Source organism: Gouania willdenowi, chromosome 14, assembly GCF_900634775.1.
Source record: "Gouania willdenowi chromosome 14, fGouWil2.1, whole genome shotgun sequence".
Taxonomy (NCBI): Eukaryota; Metazoa; Chordata; class Actinopteri; order Blenniiformes; family Gobiesocidae; genus Gouania; species Gouania willdenowi.
Window position 1 is genome coordinate 33,052,053 of NC_041057.1, and position 23,713 is coordinate 33,075,765.

Genomic DNA, 23,713 nt, shown 5'->3' on the forward strand with positions numbered 1-23,713 from the left:
TGCCACCCTTCAGAAAGGCCTCACAAATGTGACACGCGTGGAAAATCTTACAAGAGGAAATCTGACCTTAATCTCCACCATCGAGTTCATGAGAGAAATGTTTTCAGATGTGCTGAGTGTGGGAAAACCCTCAGCAGTTTATCTCTTCTCCGCTCGTATCTCTATGTGGATGAAGACATGGAACTGGAATCATCTTCAGAATCCAGCGAAACATGGATTTGGAATCTCGAATTTTCAAATTTCCGTTTCAGGGTTTAGTTAGGTCAGCTTCATGTTGAACTTTTCTGTTTCTTCATCATTCATGCCTATTAAACTTCATAAACAAGCTACTGTTCATTATTTTACAAATGCAATATGCTTCAGATGATTTACGTAAACGAGATGCTTACACTGAAATTCCTTCTCTTTTTCCACCGTTATATGCAAACACGCACAAAGTACTGTTACAAGCCCACTATAGCACACATGGGACAATGTGGGCTCTCACACACACTTTTTTGTCAAAGTAAACAAAATTAAACAAAGTAAACAAAATTAAAATAAATACCCAAAATGACAACAAAGACGCACAATAATAGAATTATACAGAATGACAACAAAAATATACACGTAAAATAAATAACAGACAATGAACAAAAATTCACAAAATAACAACAAAAATATAAAAGATCACTCATTACACAAAACAACAGCATAAATAAACAAAATAACTCCAAAGACGCACCAAACTACAACCAAAACCAGTGATGGACAGTAACAAAGTACATTTACTTAAGTACTGTACTTAAGTAATATTTTTGAGTATCTGTACTTGAGTACTATTTTGGGGGGATACTTCTTATTTCTACTCCACTACGTTTCAAAGACAAATATTCTACTTTTTGCTCCACTACATTTCTATAGCTACTGTCATTACTTACAATTTTTTTTCAGCACAAAAATAACATTCAATGAAAACACAAAATGACTCATAACATACATAAAAACACACAAAATGATGACAACGACACATAAGTCTTGAACAAGAGACCCACTTGCTCAATTTTCTGGGTCGCGGGGAGAGAAAATACCATTTGTACACACACAACTATTCTGAACATCATTACTGTCATTTTTCAATAACTTTTTGCTTTTTTGGTTGCTGTTTGTTTTTGGTATCATGAAGTATAGTGTTTATTTTTTTTTTTCATTTATCTAAGATTTAGTTTTTTATCATTTATGTTTTTGTTGTCAGTTTTTATCATTTTTTAATGGTCATTTTGTGTGTTTTGCTCTTGTTTTCCTGTATTTTTGTAGTATTGTAGTCATTTGAAGTGTTTTGTAGTCGTTTTGTGTATTTTTTTTTTGTTGCAGTTTGTTTTTAGGTATCATTTAATATAGTTTTTCTTTCATTTTTAAATTTTTTTAAATTATTTATTGTAATTTTAGTTTTTTGTCGTTTGTGCCTTTTTACACCGTTATTTGCAACACACGCACAAAGTATAATTACACACACTACAGCACACATGTAACACTGGGGGCTCTCAGACACATTGTGCAGCCCTCCAAAGTAAACGTACAAGATTGTCCCAAAAATACAAACAAAATGTTACAAAAAATACACAAAATGACGACGAAAATACACAAAATAACAGAAATATACAGAATGACTACAAAAATATACACATAATTAATTGTAAAAAATAAACAAAAAAACAACAAAAATATAAAAGATGACTCATAACAGACAAAATAACAGCATAAATACACAAAATGACTCCAAAAACTACAACCCAAAAAAAAGTGAAGGTTCTATGACCACTGATATTGGCAAAACTTCACACACAGGAACAAAAATAAAAAGTCTTTATATGTGCACAAGATAACAATTCCACTTTTTTCAGTGTTAATCACAATAATTGTTACATTTACTCTAATAATTTTGTTTTTACAAAGATAAATCATTTAAACATGTATTAAGAGTTCAGGCTGCACAGGTTTCTTTTATTCTGAAGGAGGGTGGTCGGATCCTGCTTTGCATGATTAACTCTGTTTTCTATTACACGCCTGTGGTGTGTTTCGGTTTCAAAGGTGTCATGACGTGAATCGTATCATCAAGCTAGCTGGAGCCAGCTCATCATAGCCATTAGCAACACATTATCCGTGTTTAGTCCTCTGCTGCTGAATGTGGTGACGTGTTACGAGTGGACTTGACGTGTAAAGGTCGGTTAAGTGTTGTTTTAGTCAAGGTTAATTGTCTGTGTAATGTATTTACGTAGTTACTTAATGGTTAACGCTAGCTTTCTGCCTAACTTGAGAGTTGTATCGTTTCCACTGAGCATGCGCAGCTACCCGAGACCATCTAGTTCTTTACTGTTTTTTTTTTTTGCTGAAACTACTGCATTTTTAGATAAAGAAGCCTGTGAAAGGACCCCCCCGTTGTTTTAGTTAGTTATAAAAATCGTCAGGCACCCATAGAAAATATAGAAATATGGTTAATATGTCACATTTATGTGTTTTCAGTCAATCATTGAAATATTTTGCACTGTCATTCCTGTTGATCATTCAGTGTATTTATTCTCTAACTTTACTTCATTCTACAGTTAGTATTGCTGAAAAACTGCTAAAACCTCAGTGTCAATTTTAAAATGCAGGTAAAAATTATAAAATGTGGGAGTTCTTAAAACAGGGTTTTTAAACCTGGGGACTGTGACCCCATGTGGGGTCACCTGTAATTCAAATGGGGTCTCCTGAAATGTCTCACAATTAATAATGATACTGATTAAAAGGACATTTTATTATACTTTTTCAAGTTAAAACACCACACACAATCTTAAACAACTGTATTGAAATCTATACTTTTACTTTCTCAACAAAAAAATGTAGTTCAAATCAAATTTAGTATGAAAAATATCTGAGCTGTTGTACCTTGTCACTTAGTGCACTAATCCTGTCCACTAATCTGAAAGACAATTCTGGGTTAAATTTGCTAATGCAAAATGCCACACAGGCTAAAATAATATCACAGTGCTTTAAGAATGGTAAAAAAAAAAAAAAAAAATTAAATACACAAAAGTACTACAAAAAACACAAATTAACAGAGAAATACACGAAAGAACAACATAAATGTACAAATAAATGGAGAAAAAAAACTCTGCAAATACACAAAGGGATACAAAGAGAGAAAAAAAAGCACAATAGGACAATGGAAAAAAACATAAAAGAACAATAATAAACAAAAGGAGAAAAAATACACAGTAGGATAACAAAAATCCAAGAACAACATAAAAACACACAAAACAACTCAGAAAGACATCTAACATGACTGAAAATAGAACAACAAAAATACATAGGACAACAAAATACACAAAAGAAAGAAAAAAAATACAAAATGAGACATTTTATTACAAACAGCTGCACAATATGTTTGACTTTTGGCTTTTTTTCTTCTCAGGGACAGCACGTGTGAGTGAGTTCTGTAGTGTGGCTTGTTTAGCGGAAGGTCTGAGTTAGGACACACTCAGTGATCATCTAACTGTGATTTTCATGCTGTTCTGAGAAGTTGTGAAAGCAGCCACTCCTAAAACGAGTATTTTAATACAAAATAAGCTATGAAATGAAATATATATGTCTATCGGTGATATTTTAATTTTCTCTATCGCCAAAATAGAAAACTCCATATATCTTGAATCTTGATGTATTACCTAGCCCTAGTCACGACTCAAAAAAGGTTGGGAACCATCTTTTTAAAATATTAACATAAACATATTTATAGTAGATTATGCAGTTTGTCTCCATTCACACAAGGATTTATAAGACAATTAGTCAGAGTTTGATATTTGTCAGCGTAGAACTTTTCCAACGACGTAGACATCACTCAATTCATTTTTTTCATCACCTCAAACCAGGGATGGGGTCAATTACATTTTTGAATTACAACTACGTCTTCCATTACACATATTCATTTGCAACTAAATTATGATTACAATGACCAGCATTTTTCCCAATTTCAATTTGAGCCCATTTAAAAAATATATATATTTTTAACCACTTTTCTACAACTACACCAAACTTATTTTCATCACTTTTTCTTGCCATATTTTTGCTCCTTTTAATGCATTTTTGCTACATTACTCCCATTTCTGTCACTTCTCCATGAATTTTCAATGACTTTTGTTCAGCACTCATAAACCATTTCTACTACTTTTCCACATAATATCACATATGTTGATAATTTAACCACATTCACAATTTGTCATGCCCATTATTTGCCAGTTTAAACAAGTTTTTCCCACTTTTGATCTAATTTTAACACTTTTTAGGCAGGGCTACTCGACTCAAAACACCTCTCACTTTGTTGTTGTTGTTGTTGTTGTTGTTGTGTACCTAGTTAAAATCACTTCTCCTCTGTTAGTCGTGAACGGATCGGGCTGAAATTTGGTAGGTATAGACTATGGATGTGTACGCATCAATGCTCAATCTCTTATTTATTTTGAGAGTCAAATCTTACGACGATTGGCAGTACAGAATCATTGGCACATACTCGGTGGAATGAGTTATTTGACTGAATTCTCGGAAACGTGGTACATTTTGTTTGATGCAGAGGCGTTCCACGGGCCCGGCTGTAGATCATGAAAACTTGTTCTGTCAACTTTTAACCATTTTTTTTGTCACCTTTAACTCATTTTATTTCTGATTAAAACAAGGATTTCCATCTTTAAGATGACTATAATAATAATAAACATTCCTGGATAACAGTAAATATTATTCAGATGAATAAATAAATGTGGCTATTACAGATTCATAGAACAATGGACCATCATTATACTGACTTTATGGATGGACCCCAAAAATCTCTCCCCTTTATTCCCCCTTATAGATGGTCCTGTCTCCACATGACTGTTCTTCAATGTTCATGTCTGTGTTCAACCACCTTCAGATACAGTGGGGGTCCCCGCTCTCTGGGACCTTTATTTTGGGGGTCATGGCCTGAAAAGGTTGAGAACCACTGAACTAGAGGAGGATTTCTGAGTCAGAGGACTTTATAGTGAATAACCCCAAATATGTTTAAAAAACAGAGATGATAAATAAGTAAATACATATGTTTATGAAAGGAAAGGAGGGGGGGTCATGAATGTGAACCCCAAATTACAAAATAATTGCATGAAATATTTTCAAGTTGCACTAACTCTAAAATTGAAAGTTTGACCTGATGGTGGCACTGCAGGAAAGGTCAAAGGTCATATCATCACCGCAACCAACATGGTTCATACCCTAGTGTTTATTAATGTTGTTTGTAAATTTGATAAGATTTGGATGAAAACTGTTCAAGATAAATTAATTCTAATATAATAGTTTGTCCTGATGGTGGCGCTAGAGAACAGGTCAAGGTTTCATTATCAATAACCCTAACCCTTATTTATGTATTCAACAAATAAACAAAGTGCCTGTCGCAAAAACTTGTTCACCAATTTTCTGAAAATAATTTTCTGGAGGCAAATATCCCTGGGGTCAGATTGACCCCAAGAGGAAACTGTGTTAATATTTGAGGATAATTGGAGGGTTTAATTCAAGTGTGATTTTTATTTTATTTTTATTGACAGGCAAACACGAGGGACCCACGGGAAACCGTTCTGTGACCCCCTTTTGGGTTCTGACACCAGGAAGTGAGAACCTTTGGTGTCAGGTAAGAACACTCATCTAAATCAGCCACAATACCAAATACAAGTACAAAACGAAGGCATTAATATGGGACAGTGGGGTTTTTGTTTTCAGTTTTTGGTCATTTTTTGTCATTTTGTGTCTTTTTTTTGGTATTTTCCTGTATTTTTATAGTGATCTTGTGTAATTGTCATTTGAAGTGTTTTGGGAGTCATTTTGCCTATTTTATTTTTGGTACTTTGTTATTGTCATTTTGTGTAATTTTCTTCCTGTTTGTTTTTTTGGTACCATTTATTATAGTTTTTCTTTCATTTTTTTATGTTTTTTTATTTATACAAATTTTATTTTTTTGTCGTTTGTGTGTTTTCGGTGTCATTTTGTGTCTTTTTATGCTGTTTGTTTTTGGTGTCATTTAGTATATTTTTTCCTTTCATTTTTTTTTTTATTTGTCTGAATTTTCATATAAGACACTGGGGGGCTCTCTGATACATGTTGTGCAAGATTGTCCAAAAAAAAAGCCCACGCAAAATAACTCCAAAACATTCAAAGTTACAAAAAATATACAGAATGATTACAAAAATATACACATAATTAATAAAATGAAAAAAACAACAAAAATATGGGATGACTCATAACACACACAATAACAAGGGGAGGGTCACAAACATCAATATGGTTAATTCTGTGAGAGTCATGAATGTACACCCCAAATTAGATCTCAAGTGGGCCACAGATTTTATGCAGGAAAACAAGTAATTTCAACATTCTTGTGCTGTAGTTTGCTCTTAAACATCTACATAAAACACATAACATATAAGATGACAGATATCAATCCCAACAGGATCTTCAGTTTACATTTCTTAGATTTGTCATCAATTTTTATTTAATTAAGGAAAATATTATGTAATAATTTGAGGAAAATTAAGAGTTTGTAAGAAATTTGAGAGTTTTTTTTCAATAATTACACATAAAAAAAACGAGGCAAGACCTGTATTTGCAAGGCAAAGATGTATTTGGCAATTGAAAATTGGAAAAATTGGCAAAAAAGACAACCTTATCTGGATTTGTTGACAAGTTTGTTTTTTTAATAATTGATATGAGAGTGATTATTCAGGAAAAACAGAAGACTGACCTTAGATATGACCTTGAGCAAAGGTCAAGGTCACACATTGAAAGGAAATGTTGTTCAATGGTACCAGTCTGAGTACTGTTTCTCAATGTGTGGCTAAGTTTTAAGGAAAAAAAGTATTTATAGATTTTTTTGTGATGTCATGAACTTTGACCCCTACTGATTTTTTTACTTTGATCCAATTAAATAAAATACTCCACTTGAGATGAGCTTTTCATAAATGTAAGCATCGAACTTGTACAATAAATATTCGTAGAGATATGGAAAATTTTGGTTTTTAACATTTGATGCAACCTTGACCTTGACATTTTGGCTCCAAAAAAAGGTCGACCGCACATCCTTGACATTGTCCCTATGAGATGACATACATGCATTAATAGCATAGGAGGAGTTCGAAGACAAATGAATTGCAGAAGAAAAATAACTGTTACAATAACTATGTATTTGGCAATGACTGCATCATGTGATATAAGCACAGGGAAAACCGTGAGCCTCTGCAAATTTTGTAGAGTTTCATTAACACAATGATTCATGTTTTCTCTGTCATTTTTACTTCTTCCTGAGGGACACATTGGATGCTCCAAAGGGCCGGATTTGGCCCCCGGGCCTTGAGTTTGACATGTGAACTAATTGATATGTAACCAAGTACTGAATTGTAGCATTAAAGTAGTTCTACAACATGATATATGAATGTTGATTGGCTAAAATTCCCAAATTGGCGACGTCCTCATATAAAGGGGTATTACATGTGTTTGAGGCTAAAAGTTGATATAAATGACTCTAGAAATGTTTCTGAAAATGACAAACTCGAAAGTTCTGTGCAACCGTCCTTGTCCATCCATCCATTTTCTTCCGCTTTATCCGGGGCCGGGGTCACGGAGGCAGCGGTCTCAGCAGAGATGCCCAGACTTCCCGATCCACGCACGCCTCCTCCAGCCGTTTTGGGGGGACCCCGAGGCTTTTTCCGGTGGACAACCATGGCCTCAGATTTGGAGGTGCTGATCCATCCTCATCCCGGCCGCTTCACACTCGGTTGCAAACCGCCCCAGTGCACGCTGAAGGTCCTGATTTGATGAAGCCAACAGAACATCATCTGCAAACAGCAGAGATGAAATCCTGAGGTTCCCAAATCGGACACGGTCAAACGCCTTCTCCAGATCCACAAAGCACATGTGGACTGGTTGGGCGAACTCCCCCAAACCCTCGAGCACTCGATGAAGGGTATAGAGCTGGTCCAGCGGGCCGCGACCGGGACGAAAACCGCATTGTTCCTCCTGAATCCGAGGTTCGACTATCGGCCGGATCCTCCTCTCCAGCACCCTGGAGTAGACCTTGCCGGGGAGGCTGAGGTGTGTGATTCCTCTGTAGTTGGAGCACACCCTCCGATCCCCCTTCTTAAAGAGAGAGACCACCACCCCGGTCTGCTAATCCAGAGGCACTGTCCCCAACTGCCACGCGATGTTGCAGAGACGTGTCAATCAAGACAGTCCTACAACATCCAGAGACTTAAGGTACTCAGGACTAGGGATGTAACGATTAATCGTAAGGCAGTTAAAAATCGATTCATAGGTATAACGATTCACATCGATGCTGTGAAAATTGAATCGCAGTACTTTTTTTAACCAGCAGAGGGCGCTACCCAGAAGTGTTGGCGGCGAGCGAAATCTGCTCATATTTTCTTTCTGGCCATCTTCTACTCTTAAACATATTCATAACTGATTCCTTACCCCTTTAGCACCGAAAGAATGTCTGTAATATTATGTGAATATCTGTAAAAGTCACGTTTTTCTATTTGCTTTGTCTGCTAGCATAGCATCTCTTCTTCACTGCAAAATATCTGCATGCCAACCGACCACTGGGTTACCAGCGCCCTCTGCTCGTTCAAACAAAATATCTGACCTAAATACAGTAAAATTACTGTTTTTTTTTTGTTTTTTTTTAAGTCCAATTGTTAAGGCACAAAATACATTTTCAGTAGCACTTTTAAAAAGAAAAAGAACTACTATGCAGTTTTGTATTGTTTACTATAGAACCAGAATTTAAATAATAAGCTTCTTCTTCTTCATTTGTATTATTCCTTTATTTATTTCATTCAAGATTTATTTTTAGTTAAATTGCATTGTTTTGAATAGTTTATCGAGGGATTCTTTTGACAATGAAAAATAGTATAGTATTTTCCCAAAAAAAATAAAGGAATATTTTTCAGTCATTTATATACAGTCCCATTTTGTAAAATAAATCGTGAGAGAATCGTATCGTGAACCCAGTATCGTGAATCGAATCGTATCGGGAGTTGAGTGAATCGTTACATCCCTACTCAGGACGAATCTCATCCACCCCCGGAGCCCTGCCCCCGAGGAGCTTTCCAACCACCTCGGTGACTTCAGCCCGGGTGATGGCCGAGTCCTCCTCTGAGTCCCCAGCCTCTGCTTCCTCATCGGAAAAGGTGGCAGTGGGATTGAGGAGACCCTCGAAGTACTCCTAACACCGCCCAACATCATCCCCAGTTGAGGTCAGCAGCTCACCCCCTGCACTGTAAACAGTGTTGGTGAAGCACTGCTTCCCCCTCCTGAGGCGCTGAACGGTTTGCCAGAATCTCTTCGAGGCCAACCGATAGTTCTCCTCCATGGCTTCTCCGAACTCCTCCCAGACCCAAGTTTTTGCCTCTGCGGCCTGACGATACCTCTCGGGGTCCTCCGGAGTCCTACCAGCCAAAAAGGCCAGGTAGGTCTCCTTCTTCAACTTGACTGCATCCCTTACTTCCGGTCGCCACCACCGGGTTCGGGGATTGCCGCCGCGACAGACACCAGAGACTTTACGGCTACAGCTGCGAACAGCCGCATCGATGGAAGAGGAGAACATGGTCCACTCGGACTCCATGTCTCCCACCGGGATCTGGGAGAAGCTCATCCGAAGGTGGGAGTTAAAGACCTCACTGACAGAGAGATCCACCAGACATTCCCAACAGACCCTCACCACACATTCGGGCCTGCTAGGTCTGACCGGCTTCCTCCCCTGTCAGCGGATCCAGCTCACCACCCGGTGGTGGTGACCGGAAGTAAGGGATGCCGTCAAGTTGACAGCTCAGCCCCTCTCTTCACCCGAGTGTCCGAGACACGCAGCCGGAGATCAGATGATACAACTACAAAGTCGATCATCGACCTCCGTCCTAGAGTGTCCTGGTGCCACGTGCACTTATGGACACCCTTGTGCTCGAACATGGTGTTCGTTATGGATAAACTGTAACTGGCACAGAAGTCCAATAACAAAACACCACTCGGGTTCAGATCGGGGAGGGCGTTCTTCTCAATCACCCCTGTCCAGGTCACACTGTCACAGCCCACGTGGGCGTTGAAGTCCCCCAGTTGAACAATGGAGTCCCCAGTCGGGATACTGTCTAGTACCCTTCCCAGGGACCCCAAGAAGGCCGGATGTTGGGCCGATGTTGGGCCCGTAGGCCGAGACAACGGTGAGAGACCCGTCCCCAACCCGAAGGCGTAGGGACGCGACCCTCTCGTTTACCAGGGTGAACTCCAACACGTGGCGGCTGAGCTGGGGGGCAATAAGCAAGCCCACCCCAGCTCGCCGCCTCTCCCCAACGCCAGAGAAGTGGAGCGTCCAGCCTTTCTCCAGGAGTTGGGATCCAGAGCCCAAGCTGTGCGTGGAGTTGAGCCCAACTATATCTAGCCGGTACTTCTCAACCTCCCTCACAAGCTCAGGCTCCTTCCCACCAGCGAGGTAACGTTCCATGTCCCAACAGCCAAAAGCTGTGGACGCGGACCAGGCCGCCGAGGCACCCCCCCTTGACCGCCACCCAGCCCTCGCTGCACCCGAGCCCTACGGATCCCGCTGTGGGTGGTGGGTCCACAGGAGGGCGGGCCCCCTTTTTGGGCTAGATTTGGCCGGGCCCTGTGGGCAAAGGCCCGACCACCAGGCGCTCGCATTCGAGCCCCAGCCTCAGGCCTGGCTCCAGGGTTGGGCCCCGGCTTCGCCATACCGGGCGACGTCACCAAGGACCTGTTTGACATGGGAGACCCTACCAGGGGCATAATGCCCCAGACAACATAGCTCCTTGGATCATTTGGGCACTCAAACAATCCCACCACGTTAAGGTGGCAGTTCACGGGGTTGAACTTTAGTCTATATTGAAAAATATGAAGCTATTTAGAAGTAAACAAAAACTATACCTGACTTAGTTTTTGTTCACTACCAGGGGTGGAGCAGCGATTTTAAAAGTGAGGGTGTTCTAAGGGTGGGGCAACCGTCGACTCCTTAGTTTATTAAATTAATTCACCAAAACCATGATTAAGCTGTTATTAAGTCAGTGATACTCAAAATGTGGCTTTTTATGTCTTAATTTTAATTATTATTCCCCCAGAAAACTTTAAAAGAGAGAAATTTTTAAACCCTTTACAACTTCCTTTGTCCCATTTTTGCACCTTTTCCAAAAATGTTGAGCTTCCTTTTGCCAATTATAATCCCTTTAGTTTTTCCTAATTTTTGTCAGTTTTTTTAAGTTCTTTTTTGACACTTTTATCTAATTTTTGTTGATTCTTTAACCATTTTTTGCCACTTTTCATCCAAATAAGCTAACTTTTGCCCAATAAATAACACTTGTTTTTCTTTTTTCCTATATTTTGCCTCTTTTTGTTCCACGTTTTTGCCCTTTTTCACAATTGTTTGCCACGTATTGCTCATTTAAGCTACCCTTTGCCATTACATACCTCCTGATTCCTCTTTGTTGTCAATTGTTTGGCCACTCGACTTTTTTGACCCATTTTAGTCATCTATGTAATAATTTGTGGAAAATTCAAAGATTTTGTAAGATTTTTTACATTTTTTTCAACTGTTTAACATTAAAAATGACTGCCATCATGTGATATAAGCACTGGGAAAACTGTGAGCCCCTGCAAATACAGTATATTACATGTATTTGAGGCTAAAAGTTCATTCAAATGACTCCAAAAAAGTTTCTGAAAATGAGAAATTTTGTTCACGACTCACTGAACAGACAAACTTGGACCAAGAAACAGAACCTCAGGCAGACCCCAGGGTTTACGATTGGGCTGAATTTTATTCAGTGATGTGGAAAGTAACAGTAACAGAATATTAGAAAAACAAAGAACTGACGGGGCACAAACTAGCTTGGAACAGTGGCAAACCGACACCCACCATTGTCCTTAATGGACTTATATAAACAACAAAACACAAACCTGTTTATGACACACACACACACACACACACACACACACACACACACACACACACACACACACTTACTATCCCAAAAGCCTTTCCTTGGGAGAGACTTTGGCTAATATTTAACTCATATATTGCTGTTTACTCCATTGTAAAGCAGCTTGTACTTTGATATAAATCCTTCCACCTGTTCTCCTGTGCACACACTATATGTGGGAGTAGTAGGACCAAGACGGAAGAAAGTTAATAATTATGCATCCTCACTATTGTTATCACTAATTACAGATAAAAGGGATATTTTGTTAATGAAAGCCATTTTGAATTTGATTAAATTGTATTAAAACTAAATCTAAAATAATTGTCTTTTGCTGTCAGATTTATTTCTCGTTGACCAACTCAGTGGTGGAAACTCAGGCTTTGTTTCTCATCAGGACGAAGATGCTGCAGCGGGTAGCAGTGATTGGTGGGGGGGCGGCCGGGCTCTGCGCCGCCCGTCACATCCTGTCCCGCCCCAGCAGCTTCGCCCCCCCGGTGGTGTTTGAGCTGAGCAAATCTATTGGTGGAACCTGGTGCTACGATGAGAGTGTGGGGACACACAGCAGCATGTACAGAGACCTCAGGTACCCTCAGAATATAAACAGAAGGCTTTGTTGTGTTTTGTGTGGTTGTTTCTTTTTATCATGGTGGATTCCACCTTTTACTGGACGAATACGATCATTAGCACATGTGCACTCACCGATACAAGTACTTTTTGGATCTCCACTCAACACTTGATGCAGTGCATCAGCTGCTGATACCTTCAAATTGTTACTCTCTCTCTCTCTCTTTCTCTCTCTCTCTTTCTCTCTCTCTTATAAATACTACCACACTTCAGACATTTCTCGTCTTTCTTCAACTCAGAAACACAAATATCTCTCACTGCCAACTGATGGACTTCACTTCAGATGACTGGGGACAAAAAAATGACATAAGTACAGATAAATACATGAATAAATGAATGCATGCAGGAAAAAATCAATTAATAACTAATTATATGCTTGAATAAATAATTAAATAATTGAATAAATAAATATATGCATAGTGAAAATAAATAAATGTATAAATAAAAACATAAAGGAATAAATAAATGCTAATATTTTATTTTATCATTCATTAATATATTTCCTTAGACATGCCTACATTTTGTATGTATGTATTTATTCGTTTATATATTTTAGTTATTCTATATTTATTTATATCTATATAATTTAATTTCAACATGTATTTAATTATATGTTCATTTATTTTTACATTTAATTATTCATTTATATATTTGTAATTGTCATTTTTGGTGCCCATAAATGAACAGTTCATTTGCAAACCCCACAACAAGTTCCGTTTTGGGGAAAAATGAGCTGAGCTTTCTGGTTGACTGAGCAAAGACCACATCTGTTGTGGTGAAATTCTGTGATCACACAGTGTGAGTTTAACACCTGTCAATGTTTTAAAAAGGATGATGCAACTGTAACTCACAATCAAATAATATGTAATTGATGAGACTTGTGTGTGTTTGATAAATAGTTTGTTAAACTCAGCACTAAACATTAAATTCAAATGAACAGAGGGAACAGTGGTGCTGTTGGATGCTGTTGGATGTCACATCCAGCACTGCAGACACTCCAGGTGCAGTTTGATCCATTAGATCAAAAATACACAAAATGACTCCAGAATCACACTACAATGGCAACAAAAAACAATAATTATACAGAAAATGCACAAAAACACAACAGAAAGATGCAAAAATACACATAACTCCAAAAAACATACATTATAGAAAAATACACTAAAAGAAAAAAATATATAAATGAGTTAAAAAAAAAAATAACAACAAACACATTTATCATGTGCATGTTCCATAGAATTAAACCAGGGAAATCACACACACTATTTTATTTCGCACCCACAAAAAAAAACCCTTTATAACACTACAGAGTACAGAGTATGTACACCTCTATGTACATCCAACCTTCAAACACATATTCATTTGGCCATAATTCACAACTCTACTAAAGCTGGCTTGTTACAAGTGCTGGCTTGTTTATGTCGCCATTTTTTTTCAGGTTTGACAAAATAATTGAGTGTGTTTGCTATGATGGTTGTGTCTTAGAATGGTTTATATGGTTAAATACGGAAGATTCTAAGCTTTCAAACTACATCCGATATTTGTGATATGCTGCTGTATCTGAAAAGCATTTAATCCCTTAAGAGTGTAAATGAGTGAGAACATGCATGTTGACCCGTATTCAGGACGGTGCATGTTATGATGCGTCAACGCACATTTTTGTAGTCAACATTATCAATTATGAAACTAATTATTTTTGCATTAATGTATATGTTACACACATTGTGTTTGGAACAGCGAATCTGGAGACGGTCTATGTATTTCATTCTCAGGACCAACCTTCCTAAGGAGGTGATGAATTTCCCAGACTTCCCATTTGACCCTGACTTAAGCAGCTTCCTGCCCCACCAGGAAGTCCAGAGTTACCTGGAGCGTTACTGCCAGAGCCACGACATCCGGCCGCACATACGGGTCAGGCCCCTCCCCCCTGGGCGTGTCCAAACACTTTCCACATCAGCGCCGTTGCTCATCGACTCACTGAGGTTTCTTCTTTTTCCAGTTTAACACACCAGTGGAAAAGGTGAGGCTGGAGGGCGGAGCTAAGAAGACCACCTGGCAGGTGACGTCGTCTGATTCGTCGGGTCATCAGAGGTCGGAGACGTTTGACTCAGTGTTCGTCTGCTCTGGGTGAGTCTGCCCTTTAAATATTCCTTAGAACTTCATTCCCACAAATAGTTTTTTCCCCTGAAAGTCAATTACAATTACTAAAGTTCAATTACAATTTTACCAACTTTTATCTATATCATGGCCATCCAATTTGGGGCCCTTGAGCCAAAGTTGGCTTGCAAACAATTAGTTTTGGCCCGCTGCCCATACTTGAAATTGATTTTTTGATTTTTTTTTGATATTTTTTTAAATATTAAAAAAATGTGTAATTTTTTTTTCTCGTTTTCTCGAGTTTTTAAGGATTTTTCATGGCAGGGAACACGTAGTGATTTCATTGTATAGGTGGGGTATGTTGAATTGTTGAATTTCTATTGCACTAAATGTCTTTAAAGACATTTAGATGTTTCATGATTTTATGCCATGAAACACAATCAAGAAAAGTGTTCTTCAGTGTTTGTTGTGCACCGTTGTGTTATTGGCATATTTAATTTCATGCACTGGAACATGAATGTTTAGTTTTGGCCCGCGACCCTAAACTGCAATTAATTTTTGGCCCTTTAATGAAAAAATTATGGGCACCCCTCATCTATATAGTATTAGTGCTTAACTCATTGAGTGCCATTCAATTCATTTCTATAGACGTGAATTGTGTTTTTCGGCTGGGGTTGCTAGGAGACAGTGTGAGACCAACTGGTGACATGTAGATGGCAGCAGAGCACCTTTGGATGAGAGATCACCCGTGATGGGCGGAGCTCAAAGGGAGAGGAAAGGAGTTTACGAGACAGAAAATGACGCTACGAGAGTTAATGCTGAAGTTCCCACCAGCTCACAGCAGCTCACACTCGACCAGAGCATGTGTGGAACGAAGTGGACTATGGAGAGTGTCGCGATGGTGGGAGAAAACGATAAAAAAAACGGGGCAAGCGGTGACACTTGGCATGTCCGGGATGAGGAGGAAGTTGCGTGTTTGGAGAATGACGGGGGAGAGACTTGGAGGAATGCCAAAATACAGTAAGAAAACCATTCAACTTTGACCCAGATAGCAAAATAATAACGTTGCCATCAAAAGCCTGGTCTCAGTGTTGTTTTTTTAGTTTTATAGAAGGAAACCAAAGTTAAGGTGTCACTAAAGCAAAAAAAAATTGCTTCAAAGTCACTGATAGATTTTTTTTTCAGAAAAAGTCGTTTTTCTCAGTTTTTTGTCACAAACTGGCGATTTGTGTGAAATGTGCCTCTATTCAACTGCTGATTACAGAAGAACGAAACAAGCTAAACACAAAATTATTTTTTTTCTGATGAAATTAGAGACTTTATTCTTTCATAATCTGATTGTCATAGTACAAAATATTCTGTGGGTCTTTGAAAAATTAGTCAAAATGCTCTAAAACGGCTGACATTGAGGGGATAGAAATTTTGAAAATGGCTGGCACTGAATGAGTTAATAACCGCTCACAGGGGACCAAAGGACTTTACTAATGATCTCATGTAGTATGTGTATTTTGGTGTACTGTATATACTTTTTTATTGTCCTGTTGTGATGTTTTTATGTGCTTTTGTACGTGTATTGTTTAGTTTTACCCGTAAAACCCAAATAAGTAGTAGTAATAGCTGTAAACTCTCTATATGAAACATTAGTTACTTTCACAATATTGTTATTATTATTTTGTAAAACTCAAACTCAATTACAATTAAGTTATGATAACAGCAACATTTTTTTAAAATTACAATTATAATTACATAATAATTGTTTTCAATTTTCAGCTAAGCGATTACAATTATAATTGACTCGAACCCTGATTTGACCCATAGTGGCTCAGACCAGTAAAATCATGACGCAATAACCTGTAAATAATGACAATTTAAACTTTTTCTCTTTGATTTAAGCACCAAAAAAAGGTATTATTAGACACTGTTCACATTAATAAACTATATTTTTCAAAATTAATGCTTGCGTCTAGGGGTGTGCATTGCCATGAATCTGACGATATGATTCACGAAACGATATATCCCAATACTAAACAATACGATATATACATGGCAATACATCGCAAAATCAATAAATACAAATGTCACCTTTAAAACAACTAAATTATACGAAATACATTTTTTTTTACTTGTGAGAGCAAGTAAATGTTAACTAACTGTAATTAAAGTACAAATATCAAAAACAAGTGGTATGTTTATCAAACTGTCAAATTAAAAAAAAAAATGTACTTTTGCTTCTACAACAGGTTCATAAATTATTTTTTTTTCAGTAACTAGAGTACATACATCTATAAAAGTGCCCAGTATGCGCTTTGCAGATGTTAGCGCAATTAAATTGTTATTTCTTTATATAAAACATTACTAAGAAAAATCGATTTGGATCTTTTTTGGATTGATAGGATAATGGAGCGGTGAAATATGGCAGTATATTGCCAAATTGATTTTTTTCTTACACCCTTACTTGCTTTATGAAATCCCAAAGTGAAATGTGTTACTGGTAATTACAGCAGCACCAACAAATATAAAATAACGACTGCACTAGCAAACAATAAATAAAAATAAGGATGAATCTTTGCTATAACTTTTATTGTGGTTTCATTATGCGTTGTATGCAAATAAAATGTATTATTATTATTATTATTATTATTATAAATTGGAACAAAATGACTAATCTTTAAAATAAAGAGACATTAATGACTGAAATTACAAAGATTTAAAAATACCTGCAAGAAATACTAACAATAAATCACACACAGGGATCTTGTAAATATCTGTATTTTATCCACCCACTCTTATCTTTGTTGTCTGATGAGCATTAGTTATTGGAAATTAATAAGTTGACAAATTAATAAGAAGTGATTGATAAGTTAAAATAATTTACAGGGTAGTCTGATATCTTAACCTTTAAAAGTATGTTCTTTTAAATATTTGTAGTTGTTTTTCTTTCTCATTTTTTAAGGCATTATTCCAAACCGCACATCCCCCAAATACCAGGTATCAGCAACTTTAAAGGTACGCGTCCGCGCACACACACACACACACACACACACCCCTGTTCTTCACACCTGCTGTTTCCTGCAGGTCAGGTGCTCCACAGTCACTCGTATCGCTTCGCCGAGCCGTTCTCTGGTCTCTCCGTGCTGATCCTCGGTGCTCAGGCGTCCGGTTTGGACATTTCTCTGGAGCTGGCCAAGGTCGGAACCCAGGTAATAGGTCAAAGGTCACAGGGTCAAAACCTGGATACATTTACCAACAGTCACGTTACTGCAGTGCCTACTGGCAGAACATCGCTGGGACACTTCAGTGAAAAACTCACTTTTTTTGTTGTGTCATCTGATCTAAACTATACTATGACTGAATAATTGGTTCTCAAAGTATGGAGTTTGTCCCCTAGGGGGAGTGACATCATGACACCTAATACTTTGGCTTTATTGTTTATTATTATGATTTTATTATTAATCTTTATACATATGTATGTGATTGCAAATGTTGATATTTTTAAAAAGATACAATTGTTTTGATAAAGGATACATTTTTGACCCTTTGAAGTTTTGTTAAGGGAGGAATGAACATTTGTCATCCTTCAAAGGGAGGTGCGACAGAAAAAGTTCAAGAACTACTGCAAACTGAGGCTGACTGACTACACTGTGACTAAAATGCAGACGAGACAAAAATGTTTCTTGAAGACTAAAGTTAATCAAAACTGATTTGTCCTGTCAGTGGTGCAGGATATGTTTTGAAATGAGCCACTCAGTGGGGAATTCTGTGTAAGATAAATCTATGTTAGTCAAATCAGCTGAAACTAGACTAAAGCTGAACTCTGATGACTGAAAAAAGACTAAAACAATGTTACATTGATGACAGAACACTACAAACACAGGAGTTATTAGACTTAAAGCCTGAAGTCCAGAGTAATCTCAGATCCTTCAGCTTTTGTTGTTTGTTCCAACTTAAAATGTATGTGTTGTTGTCTGCAGGTGACACTCAGCCATGCCCGACCTCGCCTCACCTTCCCTCTGCCTCCTCAGGTCCAACAGGCCCCTGGTCTGGAGGCGGTGAACCAGGACGGCTCTCTGCGCTTCCAGGTGAGCTACCGAACCAAAGTGATGGAGGAACCAAAGCTTTGTGAACCAACCAATCAGCATGAAGCATTTTGATGTCAAAGGTTTAGGGTTATCAGGCTTTAGTTAAAAATGAAAAAATAATGACATTCTTTTGTCAAACTGTAAAGAGTGTGGTGTTGTTTTTTTTAAACACTCCACCATGACTTTTTTTAGTATTCTGTTGAAAACAAATACCTTTCAAAATAAAATGCACTGTGATTCACTGTTTTTAGCTCGATCAAATATCTGAACAAAATAGGTCTGAAACTGACTTTTAGATTCAGACCCTTGAGTTAAGATTAAGAACCCCTGATTTTTAAAGAACAACATAACAGACTGGAATGTGTTTCAGAGGGTTTAGATTAATTTACACAAAATATCCTTAACCACAGGTTAGTTTTTTCAAAAAGTGTTGATTCCGAAATAATTTACCAGGAAGGGAAAACAAATTGGTTTGATTGTATCAGCTAATAAATAACAGCTTAAAGCAGAACTAAGTAACTTTTTTTACCTTAAATCATCCTCATTGTCCCTGTGGGGGTAATGCAAGTGTTTATGGGGTGATTGGGGGGTCTTTCACCCCCCTGCTGTCTCTGGCCAGAAAACCGCTCTTACAACTTCAACCCGGTGGCAGGACGTACTGCTTTACGGCAGCCCAATACAAACTAATGCTAGATTATGACCAGCCCCGTGACTGCAAACGTTGTCTACAAATCACTTTTCTCAAACTTATATCAGGGCGGAGCCAGTAAAAGAAAGGCAGAGAAGACCTTTGTCTGAGGAACGGAGCAACTCCATGCTGTGACAGCTCAGCAGCAACACACAGCAATCACACACACCGTTGTCGCGGCAACAGGCATGCACACACACTCACAACCCAGTGCTCCATCAGGCAGCACACACACAAATATCCATCCATCTATCCATCCATTCATCCGTCCATCCATTTTCAGAGCTGCTTTGTCAGTACACAAACAAACAAACACACACATTTCCACACTCCCTTCCGTATTACTCCCACATCATTTATTTACTTGTCTCTTTTCATACTGTTCACATGGTCACATGGGACTATATGTGTGAAAGCACCCTTGGTGTCACTGTTGGATTAGGATTTTTCAGTGATCGGTTTTTACTGTCTTGGGAGTGCAAAGGAGCGCATGTAGCTGTGGATTGGGGCAGGGGGCTGGGGGTGGAGAGTGTTTACAACAGTGACATAACTAAAAGGGACCTTTAGGGGGAGCGCTAAGCGCAAGTTACTTAGTTCTGCTTTAAGACATAGAACTGTATCACAGCTGTCCAAAAATGAATGAGAAAGCTAATCTACTTTTCTTTTTTTGACGCGTTACTTTTTAATCCGACACCTCTCCATAATGAGGAGGGGGTTACCTCACAGCAAAGTACTCGTATGATTTCGGTTATTATTGTTTTTTCTTAAATTGACTGTTAGGCTTACGCTGTTACTTTTAAGAGTTACATAGGGAACATAGAAAGAAGCTAATTTTTCCCATTTGAAAAAAAATCTTCAAGTCACCTTTAATCTTTTACCAGTTGATGCAATATTTACCACATCCCAGATTAGTTTAGTGTGTGTTTGTCTGCAGGACGGCTCTGTGGGCGTGGCTGACGTGCTGATGTTTTGCACCGGCTACGTGTTCAGCTACCCGTTCCTGGACGGCACTGAGCTGGGCGTGGACATCCAGGAGCACGTGGTGACGCCGCTGTACCGCTTTCTGTTTCCCCCGTCCTTTCCCTCGCTCTTCTTCATCGGGTTGTGTAAGATGATCTGTCCCTTCCCTCACTTCGACTGTCAGGTGAGTCCAGCTTCCTCACCTTCTACCAGGATTGGTGTCAATTACATTATTCAATTATCCATGTTCAATTACAACTCAATTATGATTTTGGTGACCGGCAGTTTTCCAATTACAATTAAAATTACAATTATTATTATTATTATTAATCATTTAATTACACCTCACACACCACCCTCCGGAGGGTGGGACCACCACTTCCACCCTCCGGAGCTATTGCACCACATACATATACACATAGGTTGGATGGGGAGCACCGCTCTCCTCCATCCACATTTTTTTAATAGCACCTCATACATTCACTAAACACACACAATTATTATTTTTCCCCTGATAGCCAAATGAAATTACTTTCTCAATTACTAAAGTTAAATTTCAATTAATCACAAATTTTGAGCCTTTAATAGATAACCCCATCCGTAACATTCCTCTTGTGTTAGCTGTCTGTTAGCATCTCTTATGATAATGGGTCGGTTTTAACCCGTGTCTTTAAATCAGCTGTAAAATACACTAAAAAAATAGGATCTATTATATAATGTGTTTTTAATCTCTTGGTTTCCTTGTTAAGCTTCTTTATGCATTAAGATGTTGGTATTAATATTTTTGGTGTCTGAGCCTTTTTTTACTAGAATTTCCATGTCAATTACAAACTCAATTACAGCTAAGTTATGATTACAACAGCAACTGATTTCAATTACAATTGCAACTAGAATATTTGCATTTCCTGAAAAAAGTGAGGTGCTGGCCTGCATCAATGAACACTGCATTAGCTTAGCATTAGCATTACCATTGCATTAGCTAGTGTCAGTGCCCAATCTCTGCACGGGCCTGATAGTTTCAGACCCTTTTAACGCATGCGCGAAATGCGTCTACATCCGGTCGGCCTATTTTACGGCAGGTGGGTCCTATTGTGGTTTCTATCTTGTTTGCACAGAAAATGTAATTACTCAAAAAGTTTATAAGTTACAAATTATAAAAGTACAAGCATAAGTTTCAGGAACTGAATGTTTTGATAGCTTAATTGTCAAAATCGGACAAACGGTGTAGGCGAAGACGGAAGAAAAACTAATATCAATAGTGAGCATGCCTCCTCCATCCTCACTAATTACATTGTAATTGTACTTAAATATTAATTACGTGGTCACAGTTATAATTGACCCCAACCCTGAGTTTGTAAGAGTAGATCAGGGATCCGCTCAAGGCTCCCACATATTGTGTCCCTTCAGGTCCGCTATGCTCTGGGCGTTCTGGAAGGCTCCGTCCTGTTACCATCTCAGGCTCAAATGGCGGCCGAGATTTCACAGTACCAGCAGAAGAAGGCGGAGCTTGGCGTGGAGCGCCGCCACCTTCTAGTGATGAACCAGGACCAATGGGAGTACTGCCTAGATCTGGCTCGCTCGGCCTGCTTCCCCCCCCTGCCTCCTGTTGTACGAGCGCTGTACGAGGAGGTGTGGAGGCAGCGGAGGATCCACCCTCAGAACTACCGTCAGATCAACTACAGACTGGTGAGCGCCACCCAGTGGGAGGTGGTGGAACCACGGGTGGAGAAACTCTGAGAAGCTCACATCTATTACAGGAAAGTCTGCACATTTCACAATATTAATAATGTGAAAACAAACTATGAATGCTGTCGTATGTAAATAAAAGCAGATTATTTTTAAGCTTTGATGCTAATCTGAGGTTTAAGGGAGTGAATCAGGAGCAGAAAACCTGAAGCTGAGTTCTGGTCCTGGTTCAGAGTCAACGTTTAGCTCTCACTTTGCTTTTATTTTGAAACAAAAACAAGTGATGTTAACAAACTTCCTGTGACTATAAAATACTGACCTGGTTTTTAGATGACACCTTACACAACGTTACTAAAACAACTTCAAAGGAACACATGTAGTAGATCAGGAGCCTCTTTTATTAACGCTGCGTATGTACAAAAGAATGTGTACGCCACATACTGTATAAGCACCGTTTGGTATTTATAAAAAACAAACTTGGCGTGCACACCTCCATGGCAGCTTTGACCCTGCCGTACGTACAAAACCATGAGAAATGGGAAACTCCGCCCCCAACAGGAGAAGGATGAAATTAAAGACAGCTCTGTGAAATTCAGGAAAACAAACATTGCACATTTCACAACACATATTAAATATGAAGGATATTATCTGCAAAAACGAAGGAGGAAAAAATGATACTAACGCCCAGGGAGTGAGTGACATGCGCGCGCCTACATATACAGTTTTATATTAAAGGTCCAGTATTGTCCTATTTTTCACCCATCTCCATTTGTTCTAAAAACCCCAACAACATAGTATTTGAGGTTTATTTTCACAAACTCGCCTGTTTTCTGGAGTTTTAGCTTCTGAAAAGTCACTTTCAGACCGCTCTTAAAAACAGGCTGTTTTTTTGGGCCTTCATGCATATACAGCGTCTGTGTTTATCACAGCAGCTGCAGCAGTAAATCATTAACAGTCTTCCTCACCCTCTTCTGACCACAGAACTAGTCCATTTAAGACGATAGTCCATTGTTTTGTCCAACCACTGCATCGCATTGGGTCACAAACACGTTTGATCATCCCATAAAAGCGATACAAGGCGGTATATCGACTACTAAAAATGGAAATGATTGTGACCACACACACTGCTCCGCAGGGAAGTAAACTCTTAACTATCAGCTGAGTCAGCTGTTTCAAACACTCACATGAGCTGCTGCGCCACTTTCTTGTTCTCCATATCTCTTCTGGTCACAGGAATTTTCAATTCAAGATTATATGTTTTTTCCAACCGCTGCGTCGCATTTGGTCAAAAACATGTCAGGCATGATAATTAAGGTGATACGAGGTGGTATAACGGTTTCTAAAAGTGAAACTGATTGTGAGCACTCTTCGATTTATCTATATACTGAACGTAAAGATATTAAGTGTAATATCAACCTGCCTTTGCTATGTTTGTTTTAGCTGTGAGGTAGTTTGAGAGGGAGAAGCTCATATTCTTATAGGGTAGGAGGAGCCAGGATTGTCAGGAGGAGGAGTTTCCACGATGTGATGTCACAACGCGAGAAAAATCCAACTCCACCGTTTGGAGCTGACTT

General features: G+C 38.5%; 1 protein-coding gene across 2 annotated transcripts; it reads left to right on the forward strand.

The window, feature by feature from the left end:
- The first annotated feature begins 2,054 nt into the window (after window positions 1-2,054).
- LOC114475737 (flavin-containing monooxygenase FMO GS-OX-like 4) lies at window positions 2,055-22,295 on the forward strand. 2 transcript variants are annotated; one of them, XM_028466809.1, is made up of 10 exons: window positions 2,055-2,202; window positions 5,583-5,665; window positions 12,400-12,588; window positions 14,402-14,540; window positions 14,629-14,756; window positions 17,680-17,732; window positions 17,802-17,926; window positions 18,698-18,805; window positions 20,428-20,637; window positions 21,861-22,295. In XM_028466809.1, exons 3-10 carry the CDS (start codon window positions 12,407-12,409, stop codon window positions 22,188-22,190), a joined length of 1,275 nt encoding a protein of 424 aa, XP_028322610.1. In that variant the 5' UTR covers window positions 2,055-2,202; window positions 5,583-5,665; window positions 12,400-12,406; the 3' UTR covers window positions 22,191-22,295. The 2 variants fall into 2 exon arrangements, with proteins under 2 accessions (XP_028322610.1, XP_028322612.1); XM_028466811.1 differs by having other exon boundaries at window positions 18,749-18,805.
- Window positions 22,296-23,713: the final 1,418 nt, after the last annotated feature.

Coding starts and splice junctions, on each gene's coding strand:
- LOC114475737 (XM_028466809.1), top strand. CDS start 12,407: ATGCTGCAGCGGGTAGCAGTGATTGGTGGGGGGGCGGCCGGGCTCTGC. Junction 14,541..14,628: donor ACATCCGGCCGCACATACGG/GTCAGGCCCCTC, acceptor TTCTTTTTCCAG/TTTAACACACCAGTGGAAAA. Junction 17,927..18,697: donor TGGCCAAGGTCGGAACCCAG/GTAATAGGTCAA, acceptor TGTTGTCTGCAG/GTGACACTCAGCCATGCCCG.